The sequence below is a fragment of the Callospermophilus lateralis genome, chromosome 2 (assembly GCF_048772815.1).
Source record: "Callospermophilus lateralis isolate mCalLat2 chromosome 2, mCalLat2.hap1, whole genome shotgun sequence".
Classification (NCBI taxonomy): domain Eukaryota; kingdom Metazoa; phylum Chordata; class Mammalia; order Rodentia; family Sciuridae; genus Callospermophilus; species Callospermophilus lateralis.
In genome coordinates this window covers 203355336-203368606 of record NC_135306.1, presented here as the reverse complement: position 1 = coordinate 203368606, position 13271 = coordinate 203355336, and the positions used below count along the sequence as shown (strand labels likewise).

Here is a 13271-nt window from a genome sequence, read left to right as displayed (position 1 = left end):
CTGGAGGCACCCCCGGGACACGCGGCCAGGGTCTGTCCCAGCGCTTCGAAATCGTGTTGACGCGCGTGCCCAGGTGCCCGACACCCTGACCGCGGTTAGCATTCTTTGCCCCCTAAGGCCGGGCAGGAGGTCTGGGGCTGCGCCAAGGGTCTCCTACGGCACCCCCGGGCCTGTGGGGCTAGGAGCCTGAGTCACCGCCGCGCCCGCCCTCTTCCCGGCCTCCATCCCGGGGCCACCTCGGCTCCTCAGGGCCGGCCCCGGCGCCGCGGGCTCTCGGCGGGTGTACCGTACACCCGGCTCCCCCGCCTGCGCCTCCGTGGCCACCGCCCTCACCCCTGACCAGCTCCCGAGGAGCCTCGCCCGTCCGCCCCTCCCCTGGAGAAGCCGGAGCTCCCAGCGCTCCCCGGCGGCTCCCGCGGGAGGGGGCGCGGCCGCCCCCGCGGCTCCACCCTCTCGGCGGGGCCTCAGCCATCTGGGGCCCCTGCCAGTCGCGTCCGCTCCGGGGCCCGCGCCGAGGTCGCGTGGGAGGAGGCAGCCCCTGGCAGGGACCTCGGCCGCTCCACCGGGCGGTCCCCTGCCTGCGCCGCCGCGGAGAGCCCAGAGCTGACATGCCCCGAGGGGGCGGTGGCTGCGAGCCGAGCCTGAGTGGAAGCGCGTCGCAGCGGACGCGGGCGCCCCTCACCACCTCGGTGACCCTTCGGGAGTCGTGACCGGAGCCCCGGAGGTGGCGGCGCGGGCCCGCGAGGGCGGCGAGGTCCGTGCTTTTAGCGTCCGGAGGGGCCGCCGGCTGCGGACTCGCCCCCTCCTGCCTTTTCCCCCCAGCCCCCCGCGAGCTGGCAGGAGGAAATAGCGCGCGGCCCCTTTAAATTTACCCAGGAGCCCTTAAAGGAGCCCCAGGGGCCCCAGACAGGAATCCCCACCCCGGTCCAGCCCGCGCCGCCGAGCGAGCAGCCAGCCGTCCGTGCGGCCGGCCGCCCCGTGCATGCGCCCCGCGCCCCGGGGCCTCGCGCACTGAGCGCCCCGCGCGGGCCGCCTTCGGCCCCGCGGCCCCGCGCCCCGTCGCCCCGGGGCCCCGCTCTGCAGCGCAGCGCATGGAGCCCAGCGGGGACCACCGGAGCCGGAGCGGCGGCGGCAGGGGCGGCCCCGGGCCAGCAGTGGCCTCGGCACGGGGCCGACGGCTGCCGCCCACCGGATCGAGCGGCGGCGCGGAGCCCGAGGAGGACGACGGCGGTAAGAGCTGGGGCCGGCGGCCCAGGCGGGGGCCCCGGCGTGGGGGAAGGGAGGGCTTCGGCTCCGGGCTCCGGGCCCCTCTCCGCCGGCGAACAAAGGGGGGGACGCGGGCAGGCCGGCCGGGGGCGCCACCTGGCGGGCGCGGATCGAAGTTGCAGGGCCAGCGGGAGAGCCCTCCGCCCAGCGCCCGGGGTCGGCCCGCGGGGCTCGGGCGGATCCCTTCCTCCTTAAAGGGCCCCGCGGCGACCCGCCTTGGGGGCCGGGCGGAGGGGCCCCGCGGGGCCAGCGCCGCGGGGCTCTATGGGGTTGGACCCGCGGTCCCCGCCCCTTTCTCTTTCAGACTCCCAGGTGGTCTTTCTTAGCCAGCTGTCTCTTAAAAGACCGCCCACACCCCGTGTCCCTTCTGGATTTTTTCCCCTCCTTCCCTAGAGTAGCAAAGCACCGAACTCCACAGTTTCCAGTCCGCCTGCCTCTCGCTTCATGTGGCCTGGTTCGAGGCAGGAACTCTCTTTCCTACGTTCTCCCCAAGAGAATGGCTTGCGCCCGGGGCCCACCACCACCTTCCCCCACCGCGCGCAGCTTTTAAATAAGGGATGGGTTCTCCCACAAAGGCAGACACCCTCTTCTGTCCCCGCCTTGTCTCTTCCTTTTTCAGAATTTCCCTCAACCCCAATTTGTCAGCTGTAGTGGGACCAGTCCGTCCTCTTGGCTCTCAGAGAAAACTGTTGTCAATTCCTAGCTGCGCCTAAAGACATGTGAGGGTGCAGTCCGGACCTGGGAGACTCTGCCCTAATCTCTGAGCTCCCCTCCCCAAAACTCCCCATCCCCTTTTGTTTTTAAAGAATCTCAGCTCCTCCCCTTTTTTTTTTTTGACTCTTAAAGGGCCAGTCTGCCTTAGACTATCATGGCTCCAGCGCTGGAAGGATGCTAAAAGACCAGCTCGCCATCCAGTATCTTTGCAGACAAAGACGGCAAAGGCCCAGAGAGCGAACATGACCTACTAGAGGTCACAGAGCAAGTTATCAGTGAAGCTAGGAGTTGAACCTAGTGGTTTTTTCCTATGAATCTACTTTTTAAAAATGCAAACTAAAACAAACAAAACCCTCTACAGTGTGACAGGAGTCCTCTCTGAGCCTGTCTTTTGTTTGCTGGATCCTGGGATTCTCCAATGGGAGAATGACCAGAACCTGTCCATTTACTTTATGTGGCCAGGAGACCATTTTCTAAATAAAAGAGGGTCATAACTGTAGGGAGGGTGGGGACTGCTCTGGGTGCCTGTTTCACAAAGGGAACACCACTGGGTTAACCCCCCATCCCCTCCAGTGCCCTCCCTTCTTATTGCTGGGCAGTGGCCAGCTCCCTGCCAGAGCAAAAAATAAATCTCCAGAAAGACTTAATGGGTTCTAGTGGGTGGTGGCTGCTCCCTGATGCAGTATCTTTGGTAGCCACTCTGGTGGCCTTGCTGCCATCACCTTTCAGGGTCATTGGCTCTCTCAGACTCCGGGGGAAGTCCAGGTCCAAGAAACTCCTTTTTGTGGAGGTGTTGACAGCTTTGTGTTGGGGATCTCTCCTGTAGGGGAATCTGTATTTAGGGAACTGACAAAGGCACAGCCTATACCTACGTGGGACTCTCAGGAGGCAGTTTTTGAGGCATTATTGGAAAAAAGGAGACCTTTGGGTGGGGCCCTCCTGGCTGGGGCCCCAGGTGGGTGGGTCCTTGTGCAGGCCTGGATGTAGACAGATGCCCCCTTTGTTCCTCTCACCCCACTGCCTTCTCCATGTTGGCTGTAACCGCCCCAGCTGCTGCTCTCCTGGCTTTATCCCTACACTTTCCTCCAAAAGGGTGCTGTACAGAGCTGGTGTGTCCTTGGCCCTCACTTATCTTTAAAAAGTCACAGCTGGCTCACAGGGTGCCCAGCATCCTTTTGTTCTCGAGCCTCTCTCACAGGGTCCTTGTCCTGTGTTAGGGTGTTTTGACACCCTGGTTCTCCCACGTTCCTTTCATTGCTATTGCTGTCCCTTCCCTTCCGTGAAACACCCCACCCCCTTCTCAGGCTCTGAAATTAAAGCTCTGGTTCTTTTCCTGGAAACTGGAGATTGAAATCTATCTTCCTTTTCTCTTCTTCAGGACAAGATCTTCAGCTGGAAGGGGGTACCTTGGGGTCCTGGGGGAGTACCCCCCTGCCCTCCTCCAGGGCCAGGGGACCAGCATCTTCGGGCAGGAAATACTCAGACCATTGTGAGGCCAGGGCCTCAAGGCCTGGAAAGAGCCGCATCCCTGGCCGTGACCACCGGCGCTACTACCACGACCACTGGCGGCTGGAGTACCTGATGGACTTCAACCCTGCTCGGCATGGCATGGTGTGCATGGTGTGTGGCAGCTCCCTGGCCACCCTCAAGCTCAGCACCATCAAGCGGCACATCCGCCAGAAACACCCCTACTCTCTGCATTGGAGTCCCCGTGAGAAGGAAGTCATCAGCAACAGCTGGGATGCCCACCTGGGGCTGGGGGCCTGTGGTGAGGCTGAGGGCCTAGGGGCCCAGGGGGCTGAGGAAGAGGAGGAGGAGGAAGATGAAGAGGAGGAAGAGGGGGCTAGCCTCCAGGCTTGCCCACCCAAGGGCTCAGGTAATGCAGGAAATGGAGAGACAGGGACCTAGGTATGTTGGGACCAAGTCAGGGCAGCTGCTGTCCACTAGCTGATTTTCTGGGACAGGTCACTGCTCCTTCTCTGGGTAAGGCCTGTTTATTACCCTTATTGTCCAATAGTGAGAGAGGACTGTTGATGGGAGTCTCCAACCTCTCTAACACCTCTGACATTCTGTGGTTTTAGAGGAGTTAGAAGTTGGTGGGGACAGACAGGGAGGGTTAGGGTAGGTGAGGGAACAGAAGGGTGCTAGAAAAGCTGACAGTGGAGCCCAGGGAAGGGGCTGGAATCTGGGTCTGGGAAGGCTGGTTGGACTTAGCTAGCATGTGCAGGAGGATTAGGGAGATGAAGCTAAGAGTGAGGGGAGAGGATGGCAGAGGCAGAGGTTAGATGTGGCACTTGAGTCACAGTTCAGTGAGCAAGAGGCTGTGGAAGGCCTGGCTGTGGTGGGGGGCTCCCTAGAGGGCCAGCATCTCAGTTGCTTCCCTCCAACCCTTTCAGGCAAAGCCTCAGCTGGTGGGGGCTCCCGGCGCCGGGGTCGGGTGCAAGGGGGCCCAGTGGCATCCCGACGCCGGTGCCTCTCAGCCTCCAGAAGGGCTGGGGGCAGCAGGGGACTGGGGTCCCAGCGCCTGGAGAGAAGGCTGAAGGAGTCCTTGCAGAGCTGGTTCCGGGCTGAATGTCTCATGGACTATGACCCGCGGGGGAACCGGCTGGTGTGCATGGCGTGTGGCCGGACATTGCCCAGCCTGCACCTGGATGACATCCGTGCCCATGTGTTGGAAGTGCACCCCAGCTCTCTGGGGCTCAGCGGCCCTCAGCGCAGTGCCCTGCTGCAGGCTTGGGGTGGCCAGCCTGGGGCGCTGTCTGAGCTCACCCAGCCCCCACCAGGTGCGAGGTTGCCCCGAGGCTGAGACTCCCCCCTCTTTAGTGCTGCAAGTTGGGGTCTGTGGCTAAAACTGAGAGGCAGGTACTCCTGGCCAAGGGCCAAAGGCCCCGCCTACTCATCCCACCCCTGAACTTGCACTGGTGGACTCTCCTGTGCCCTCTCTTTCTCACCCTCCCTCTCTCCTCTCTCTCTCTCTCTCTCTCTCTCTCTCTCTCTCTCCCTCTCCCCCCTCCCCCCTTCCCCCCTCCCTGTCTCTCTCTTCCTCCCTCCCTCTCTCTCTTTCTCTCCCCCCCCCCAGGGGCCTCTAGCTTGGGGCTGGGGTGAGGACCAAGGATAGATACCCCCCCCCCCCCCCCCGTGGGTAAGGACAACAACGTCAGCAGGCTGAGCCCCTCTCCCTCAACCCTTCCCCAACAGACGAGGACCTCGTTCCCCAGGACCTGACCAGAAAGAGCCGGGACTCGGCCCCTGCTGCTGGAGCCCCCTCCTCTCAGGATCTCAGTCCCCCAGACGTAAAGGAAGAGGCTGGCAGGGTCCCTGAGAGGCCCGGGCCCACAGAGGAGGGCGAGAGCGAGGGAGAGGCGGAGAGGGAGGGGGTTCCCGGGCAGTCGCTGCGGGGCGGCGACCACCGCCCTCACTACCAAGAGCGCTGGCGACTGGAGTACCTCATGGAGCTGGACGGCGGCCGGCGCGGCCTGGTGTGCATGGTGTGCGGGGGCGCGCTGGCCTCGCTCAAGATGAGCACCATCAAGCGGCACATCCGCCAGCGCCACCCGGGCTCCACGTGCCTCACCGGGCCTGTCAAGGAATGGAGCGAGAAGGCCGCCCACCTTCTGGCCCTGGGGCTGCCCTGCTCGGAGTCGCCCCCCAGCTCCACCCGCCCCAGTACTGCCGCAGTCCGGGAAGGGGGAAGGGCGGAGGAGGCGGAGCCAGAGGAGGAGTGGTGGGGTGGGCCGGTGGAGGGCCAGAGCAGGTGGCCAGGAGCGCGGGCAGGGAGCGCGGGCAGGGACCTGGCAGGCAGGGAGAGGGCTGGGCCTAGCGTGGCTGCTTGAAGAGAGAGTGGAAGGCTGAAGGGAGGCTGGGATCGAGGGACAAAAGGAGGAGAATGTGTGCTGAGATGTGGGACCTGTCCTGCGGTCTGCCAGCAACTCCAACGCAGCCCTTTGTCCTTCTCCAGGCGAAGTCCCACTCTCCCCTGGGGCTGCTTTGGAGCGGCCCGCCGAGGAAGAGGAGGACGAAGAGGACGGGCAGGAACCCGGAGGACTGGCCTTCCCGCCGCTGCCACTGCCGCCACCGCCCCCTCCCCCGCCGCCGCCGCCCCGCAGTCGGGAACAGCGGCGGAACTACCAGCCGCGCTGGCGGGGCGAATACCTGATGGATTACGACGGCAGCCGGCGCGGCCTGGTGTGCATGGTGTGCGGGGGCGCGCTGGCCACGCTCAAGGTGAGCACCATCAAGCGGCACATCCTGCAGGTGCACCCCTTCTCCATGGACTTCACACCGGAGGAGCGCCAGACCATCCTGGAGGCCTACGAGGAGGCGGCGCTGCGCTGCTACGGCCACGAGGGCTTCGGGCCACCTGCCCCTGCACCGCGTGACGGCGGCACGGACCTCAAGCCGGGTGCCGTTTGCCGGGCGTAGCGGACTCGCTGGGTCGCCCTGTGCTCGGCCGGGCCCGGGCTGGGAGGCCCTCGTATCTAGTGCTAGAACTTCCCACGCCCGACTGCTGTCGCGCCCCCCCGCTGGCCGGGCCGGGCGGAGATTGGGTGGCGCCGACGCTACTGCTCGTTGCTACTTAGGAGCTAGTCGGGCGCTGGGGGAAGCGCACCCGGTCCCGGTGCCCCGGCCCTTTGCGCTGGGCTCCGCTTTCTATGAAGCCAAAGCGGTCTCTGAAGTGTTAGCACCGAGCGCCGCTAGCCCCAGCCGGAGTCGGGCAGCACCCGGCAGGTGGGATGGGGGCGTCATCAGTCAGTATTAGGGCCTCGGGGAGGGCAGGAGGAGCGCGCCGGCCCCTTGTCCTGGCCGGGGGCCCAGTTCTCTGCGGCCTTGCACGCCGGCAGGCACAGCTCCCGTCTCGGGGACTGCTGACTGCCTTGTCCTAATTGGTATTCTTGGCCTCTCGGAGGCCCTGGCCACGGACGGGGGCCTTAGGCTGGGGGCGGGGCCCGGGGCTGGGAGCATCCAGGGATGGGGAGGGCGAGTGGGACCACGGATGGGTGGGGCGACCCGCCCTGAGCCTGGGCCCTGCCCATTGCGCCAGCCTCGGGGGCAGGCTCAGAGAGACCCTGCCCCAGGTGGCCCAGCCCTCTGCCACTCCCGCCCGTACTGGCTTCGTGTAAAGGGATTAGCACTTTTTTCCTTTGCTCCTCTCCAGCCCTGAGGGCCTCCATTTACCCTTAAACTGAATCTGGCGTTTTTTGGTCTAGCGCCAGGTCGATTCGAGCCCGGGGCACTGGCGGTCCCGGCAGTTGGCCTATATTCCCGCCTCCTCCCTTTGCTCCTTTATCCTCAGTGGACTCGCTACCCGTTCTTCGCTCCCAGGGCCTGGGGCCGGGCCTCGGCCTCTCTTCCGGAGGCAGGGCCAGGCCCTGTGGGTGGGGAAGGGGCCCCCGCGATCTCCCAGGCAGGTCCGAGAGAGAGGGATGTGTAGACTCATTCTCCCGTGGAGAACAGGTGGCCCTGAGATCAGGCTCCTTTTTGCTCTTTGTATTTTATTTTGGAACTGTATTTAATGCTTTTATATGAAAGGGGGCGGGACGGAGACAGAGCTGACCCAATCACCCTAATGTGCAAATGTCTTATTTATTATGCGTGTATCAGAGATAAGCTGTGAGGTAGTGGGGGAAGGACCTAAAGGAAGAAGGAGCTAGGACAGCGGCGGGGATGGGAGGACTAAATATCCCATACATTCCTGTAGCCTCGGCCTCTTTCTCCCGCCCCAGCGTTGGCTTTCCACAAAGGGATGCCCCTGCAGGGACGGCGCTCTCCGCTGGCTTAAAGTCAGGGTGGGGAAGCCAAGGGGTGGAGCTTGTGGGTGGGGTCTGCAAGGGTGTGGCCCTGGGGGGGGGGCAAGGGCGGGCTGTCTTTTGAGAAAGCAGAAGGCAGAGAAAGCTTTCTCCTTACCCGCCCCAGGCCAGAACCCAAGGTTCAAGTGCCTCAGGCCAAGTTCCTTGACTTTCTAATTGGGAGTTGGGTTTTTATACCACGAATTTTATAGCATTTTATACAGTTTTGCTGGAGTTGGAAGGGACTCTGGAGATAACTTAGTACCATCTCTCCCCCTTCACGCAGGCAAAATTCTTAGTACCAGAAATAACTTTTCACACAGCTAAGGTAGAAACAGGACAAGAACTAGGAAAAAAAAAAAAATCCCAACTCCCAATTCAGTTCTTTTCATCATAGCACGCTGTCTCCCAATCTCTGGTAAATTATTAGAATTTCTTTACCCATTATGCCTGCAAGGGGGTGGCATGTTTGGGGCACTGCAGGCTGTCACAGTGCACTTATGATTCCTGAGGTTGGCAGAGAACTGCACTTCTTGAGGATGCTAAGCTCTTGGAATGAGGGGCAGCTCCTGCTGCTGCAGGCCTCAGCTGGAAGGCAGAGGCTGCTTTGCAGCTTTGGGATCAGAACACAAGATGGGCCCTTCACCCCTGGCCAAAGGTCTACTTACTCAGCAGGGCAAGGCTCTGGCTTTGTGTTCTTCCATTGTTTTGGAATTTGGGGATGGGCTGTCAGTTGGCTGAAAAGTGAATTTCCACTGAGTTTGGCCCTCCAGGGTTTTTGAGACAGTATTAAAATCTTGAGAACAGATAAGCTGTGGCACCAGCCTGGGCATCGCCATTCTTTACTTCGTGCATGTTGGTTTCAAATCCAGAAGGAGTATTCTATCACTTTTTCCACACTGCCGTTCAAAAACAGGCAAATCATTACAACTGGTTATAATCACCTGAGTTCACTGTTGACGCTCAGTTAAGCCAAGTCAGAAAACAGGTTAGGTATTGGTTTCCCCTTCACAGAAGAGGCCTTAGAACAAAAGTGACTAAGTGGCTTTTTAAGTGTGGCCCCAGATCTGCATCATCATCTTAGGACCTTGCTAGAGGTATAAATTTTGGGGGCCCAAATGTGATCTGGGAAGTGCCGCTGTAGTGATTCCTACTATGACTGGAGCTATGGCCTCAGAGTTGCTCTTATTCCTCGGGTGCCTCCTTGCCTTGGGATTCTGACATGAACAATTTCATTTTTTTTTTTTTTTTTGGTTAATGGTATCCTTGCTATTATGGCCAATATGTAAATGTTACTCTGAATACATATTTATATACCATGTTACTTAGTGACATTATTTGAACATTTGTATGCGTATTTGTGAAGTTGTTTGCTTCAGTCATTTAAAAAAAATACTTCAGCCTAAGTTTTTTAAGAGGTATGTTGAATAAATTTTTAAAATCCAGCTTGAGTCACAGCAGCCTTAGTTTTGGGAAAAGCAACTTGAGAAACAAGTTGTTTTACAAAGAGGTGACTGATTCTTGATTTTGGTGCTTAGTGTGGCCTTCTGTGGTTCATATAGGCTGCTTCACATGGCAAGTGGGGAACCCTTCCAGGCTGGTGTGTTCCTCTGGGCCAGCAGCCCCCTTGCATCCTTTTTTTTTTTTTTTTTTTCTTTAAAGTATGGCTGGGGTGATTGAACCCAGGGTGTCATTCATGCCAGAAAAGTGCTCTACCACTAAGCCATACCTCCAGCTCATCTTTCTCCTAAGCTCACCTCTTAGAGGGTGTCTGACTTTCTCAGAAACCAAATGCACAACTGTGCTTTTTACATTATGGAAATTCTGCAATTTTGGGAATTCATATAAATTGTTTTTTAAAACCCTCAAAGTGGAGTGAGGAGGGGGAATTGGAAGGAAGCCCCGTTTATAAGTATAAAGAATAAAGTTAGCAGAACACCACCAGTCATTGTGTTCTTTATTTTTAAATTAATACCACATCAATTTGCAGTTTTACAGGAACCAAGATTCAAGCTCCTTGGGTGCTACTGTATTTTTATGTTGCACGCACAGACACGCACACAGTTTCATTAGTACTTTTTTGTCTATGTTTTCCTTAAAAAAAAAAAAAAAATTCTGCGTGGCACAAACATCTCTCCCATTAACACAGCAACAACAAAAGAAAAGAACCAGGTGTGGGGCTTCCAGTGCAGAAAGAGGTCCTTTGGAGGGGAAGCCTGAAAGTCCATCAGTGCATCGACTTCCTGGGAGGGTAAGGAATGGTGATGGAGAGGGAGTTTCTTAATATGACAGAAAATGTTAAAAATTTCAAAAAGAAAGGGGGCAAGAAAATAAGAAAAGGGAGTATGGGAAGAGTTCCTTTTACTCATCTGAATTCCCATTAAAAAAAAAATAAAAAATCCTCCCAGTGCTTCCTGCAGAGCTGCAGTACTTTGGGACCAACAAATATTGTAGCCCTTACAGCTTGGCCTCTTGGAAGGGCAGGACTATGTAGGAGCTACAAGCTTAAGGAACTTAATGACTGCTTTCACACTGACTTGAGTCTCCATGTGGAAAAGGGAGGAAGAAACTTTTGTCTCAAACAGGAATCAATGATTCCCAATCATCCTCCACCTGCTGGGCCTGTGCACTGCTCTGTTGTCTCCAACTGCAGAAAGCCCATCAATACACTCTGGCCCTGTCTGGTCATCTTAAAAGTTCACAGAAAGCACTCTCCAAAGGACCATCCTGGGCCATGGTACAGGGGCTGAGCATTTTGTGTGTCTGAAAAAGGAAAGCACCCTCAAAGCAGATAGACTCCATATGAACAACGAAATGGGCGTCCCCACACTGGCGTGTAGTCTCTTAGCCACAGACACACAAGATCTCCCCCTCAAGCCAGCTTGGCTTTGGTCCTTACCCTAAACTGATGAGCACACATTAAAGCAACAGCATGTGAGGAGAAAGCAGTGGTGGTGGTGGTGGTGGTGGTGGTGGTAGATAAAGAAAAACGTTTTTCTTTTTCGGTAGTTCCATCTTTTGAGACTGTTCCCCCTCCACGGACTGAGACAGGATTACAATAACTCAATAACTAGGGAGCCCACATGCAGATTATTTTTCTCTAACAAGTTTATAGCAGTGTACAGCAGGTACAGACATTTATTTCATAATAATAAAAGTACAACCATATTTATTAAACTTGAGGTGAGGTGGGTGGGCAGGAAAGAGGGGAAAGCACATTCAGGAATGAGTTCTCAAATTAACTCCCAGAACTGGCATCCAAGAGATGATGTGGACACCATGCTCCCAGCTGGTGGAGCCCTTCCTTCCCTGTGGGTGAGTGGCAGAGGGAGGTGGCAATCGCTGGGCCCCTGCCACACCCTTTCCCACCCTTTTCTGTTTCTACTCTTATTTCTCAGATGGCATTCTGGAGACAGGAATTATTACTACTACCTATAAGTTACTCAGAGCTGGAAGTTATATCATTAAATCAAGAAGAGGAATATTAAGAGTAGCTGCTCACAGTGTGGGGCAGGAGGATGGGATTGGTGGACTGCAAACAACCCAAGGAAGGAATCCCCCTCCTGTCCCCAAACCATTTCTTCATAAGTTAATCATTATTTCTTAACTTAAAAATAAGGGCAAAACTATAATGGGAGTTGTGTAAAACTAGTCCTTGAAAACTGAATAGAAGGACCCAAGAAATCTTTCTACCATTCACTTTCTCTTTACCTCTAATCTTTCCCCTTTTCATGCTACAGGTAAAAAGCTCCACCACCACTAAGGTATAATTTATCCTATTAATTTGATTCTTTCTTTATTCTTTTGGGTTCTAAGATATCAGTTCTTTTTGTTCAGTCCACTGTTTCTTGTGCTTGATACTGAGGGTAAAGGGAAAGGAGGGGAGAAAATACCAAATTAAAATAAAAATAAGCTTGGAATGCAGGCTCAAGCTGACACTGAGCATGTCCTCCATGGTACAAGTAACATCATTATAACTATTAAGTGGTGTTTTAGTAACTGTTGCATTTCTGGTTTCCATGTGTTTATTCTGCCTTTTTTTTGGCAATTCCAGGGAGTTTTGCTTGGATCCTGTTCAGGGTAGGGGGAAAGAAGAAAAAAAAAAAAAAAAAACATAAGCATTTGTCTAGGTTTACATTTTTACAGTGATAGTAGAAGACAGTCCTGGACTTGTTAGAGCAACCTAGAAACATTCTCCCATTTTCACAGGGATATGGTGAAGAGAGGCAGGGGTTCCAAGCTGTCCTGTTCTCTGCCTGGAATGAGCCTGAGGGGTCCACAAAGATCATCCCTCTTCCCCTGCTGCCATGCCTGATCCTTTTTCTCTGCCAGGAATCTGGGTCTTTCATCACTGAGGGTTCCAGAGAAGAATGGAGGGACCCAGGCAAGATGCCTGATGACTATATTCTAAACTCGCAGTGTATTACTTAAATTCACAAGATATTACTTAAAAAAGGCCCATTTCTCTGGCTCTGTGAGGTACAGAACCCACCAGTGCCACAAAGGACCTAGAAGTCAGGGTGAAGGAGACATGTAAAACAGATATGGGTCATAGTATCCTGGATCTCAGGCCTATGGGATGTGGCAACATTTCCCAGCCCCTCACAGGATACCAGAAGCTGCCTTTTATTCTGGCAAAGGGGCTATTCAATCAGAAAGCCTGGTGCAATGGTGCAAGCCTATAATCCCATAACACTCAGGGACAGTCTTGGCAACAAAGGGAGACTCTGTCTCAAAGTAAAAAATAAAAAGGGCTGAGGGTGTATCAGTAGTAAAGTGCCAATGGGCTCTATCACCAGTATCACAAAGAAAAAACAAAACCCTCAGTAATGTCAAGGCTACTCTCCACAAATGCCACAAACACAGCTGGCAACCCAATTCAAGCTCATACTGGCACTCAAGACGTTAGCTTTAAAGCCTAGCTATAATCACCTTTCACAAATTAACTAGGGTAAATAGCCACCATTATATATATATATATATATCACCTTTCACAAATTAACTAGGGTAAATAGCCACCATTATATATATATATATATATATATATATATATATATATATATATATATATATATATATATATATATATATATATTTGTGCTGTCTGTCTGATGTAGCTCAGTGGCAAAGTACCCTTGGGTTCAATTCGCAGTTTAAAAAAAATAAAAAAATCAGGTGAAGATTCTGGCATCAAACCAGACCTACTGGATATACTCAGTTTCTTCTTTATTTTATTTTTTGTAGTGCTGGGGATGGAACCTAGGACTCGCTCATGCTAGGCAAGTGCTCTATCACTGAGCTACATACATCTCTAGCCCACTCAGCTTTTTCTTGACAAACCTGGAGAAAGCACTAAAATCTGGGATATGGAAGTAGCACACAGGGAATCTGTGGTACTTCTTTCTAAAAGAATACCTGAAGAAGGGAAGGGAGGAGGGGAGATGAAGGGAAGGCTCTGGGGAATGAGACTGATCAAATTATTTAGACGGATGAATGAGGCATATT

The 13271-nt window shown here is 55.2% G+C and overlaps 2 protein-coding genes across 2 annotated transcripts in view; one reads left to right on the top strand and one right to left on the bottom strand.

Annotated features, from left to right (window-relative positions):
• The first annotated feature begins 403 nt into the window (after positions 1-403).
• Positions 404-9710, top strand: Zfta (zinc finger translocation associated). The gene is made up of 5 exons (XM_076847418.2): positions 404-1230; positions 3359-3856; positions 4377-4763; positions 5179-5646; positions 5939-9710. The coding sequence occupies exons 1-5, from the start codon at positions 1092-1094 to the stop codon at positions 6400-6402; spliced, it is 1956 nt and encodes a 651-aa protein (XP_076703533.2). The 5' UTR covers positions 404-1091; the 3' UTR covers positions 6403-9710.
• A 2055-nt stretch (positions 9711-11765) lies between these two features.
• Rtn3 (reticulon 3) overlaps positions 11766-13271 on the bottom strand; it is a 61464-nt gene continuing 59958 nt past the window's right edge. Inside the window, exon 7 of the mRNA XM_076847419.1 lies at positions 11766-11837. Coding sequence (XP_076703534.1) covers positions 11792-11837 — 46 coding nt within the window. The 3' untranslated portion in view covers positions 11766-11791. The remainder of the gene's footprint in view (positions 11838-13271) is intronic.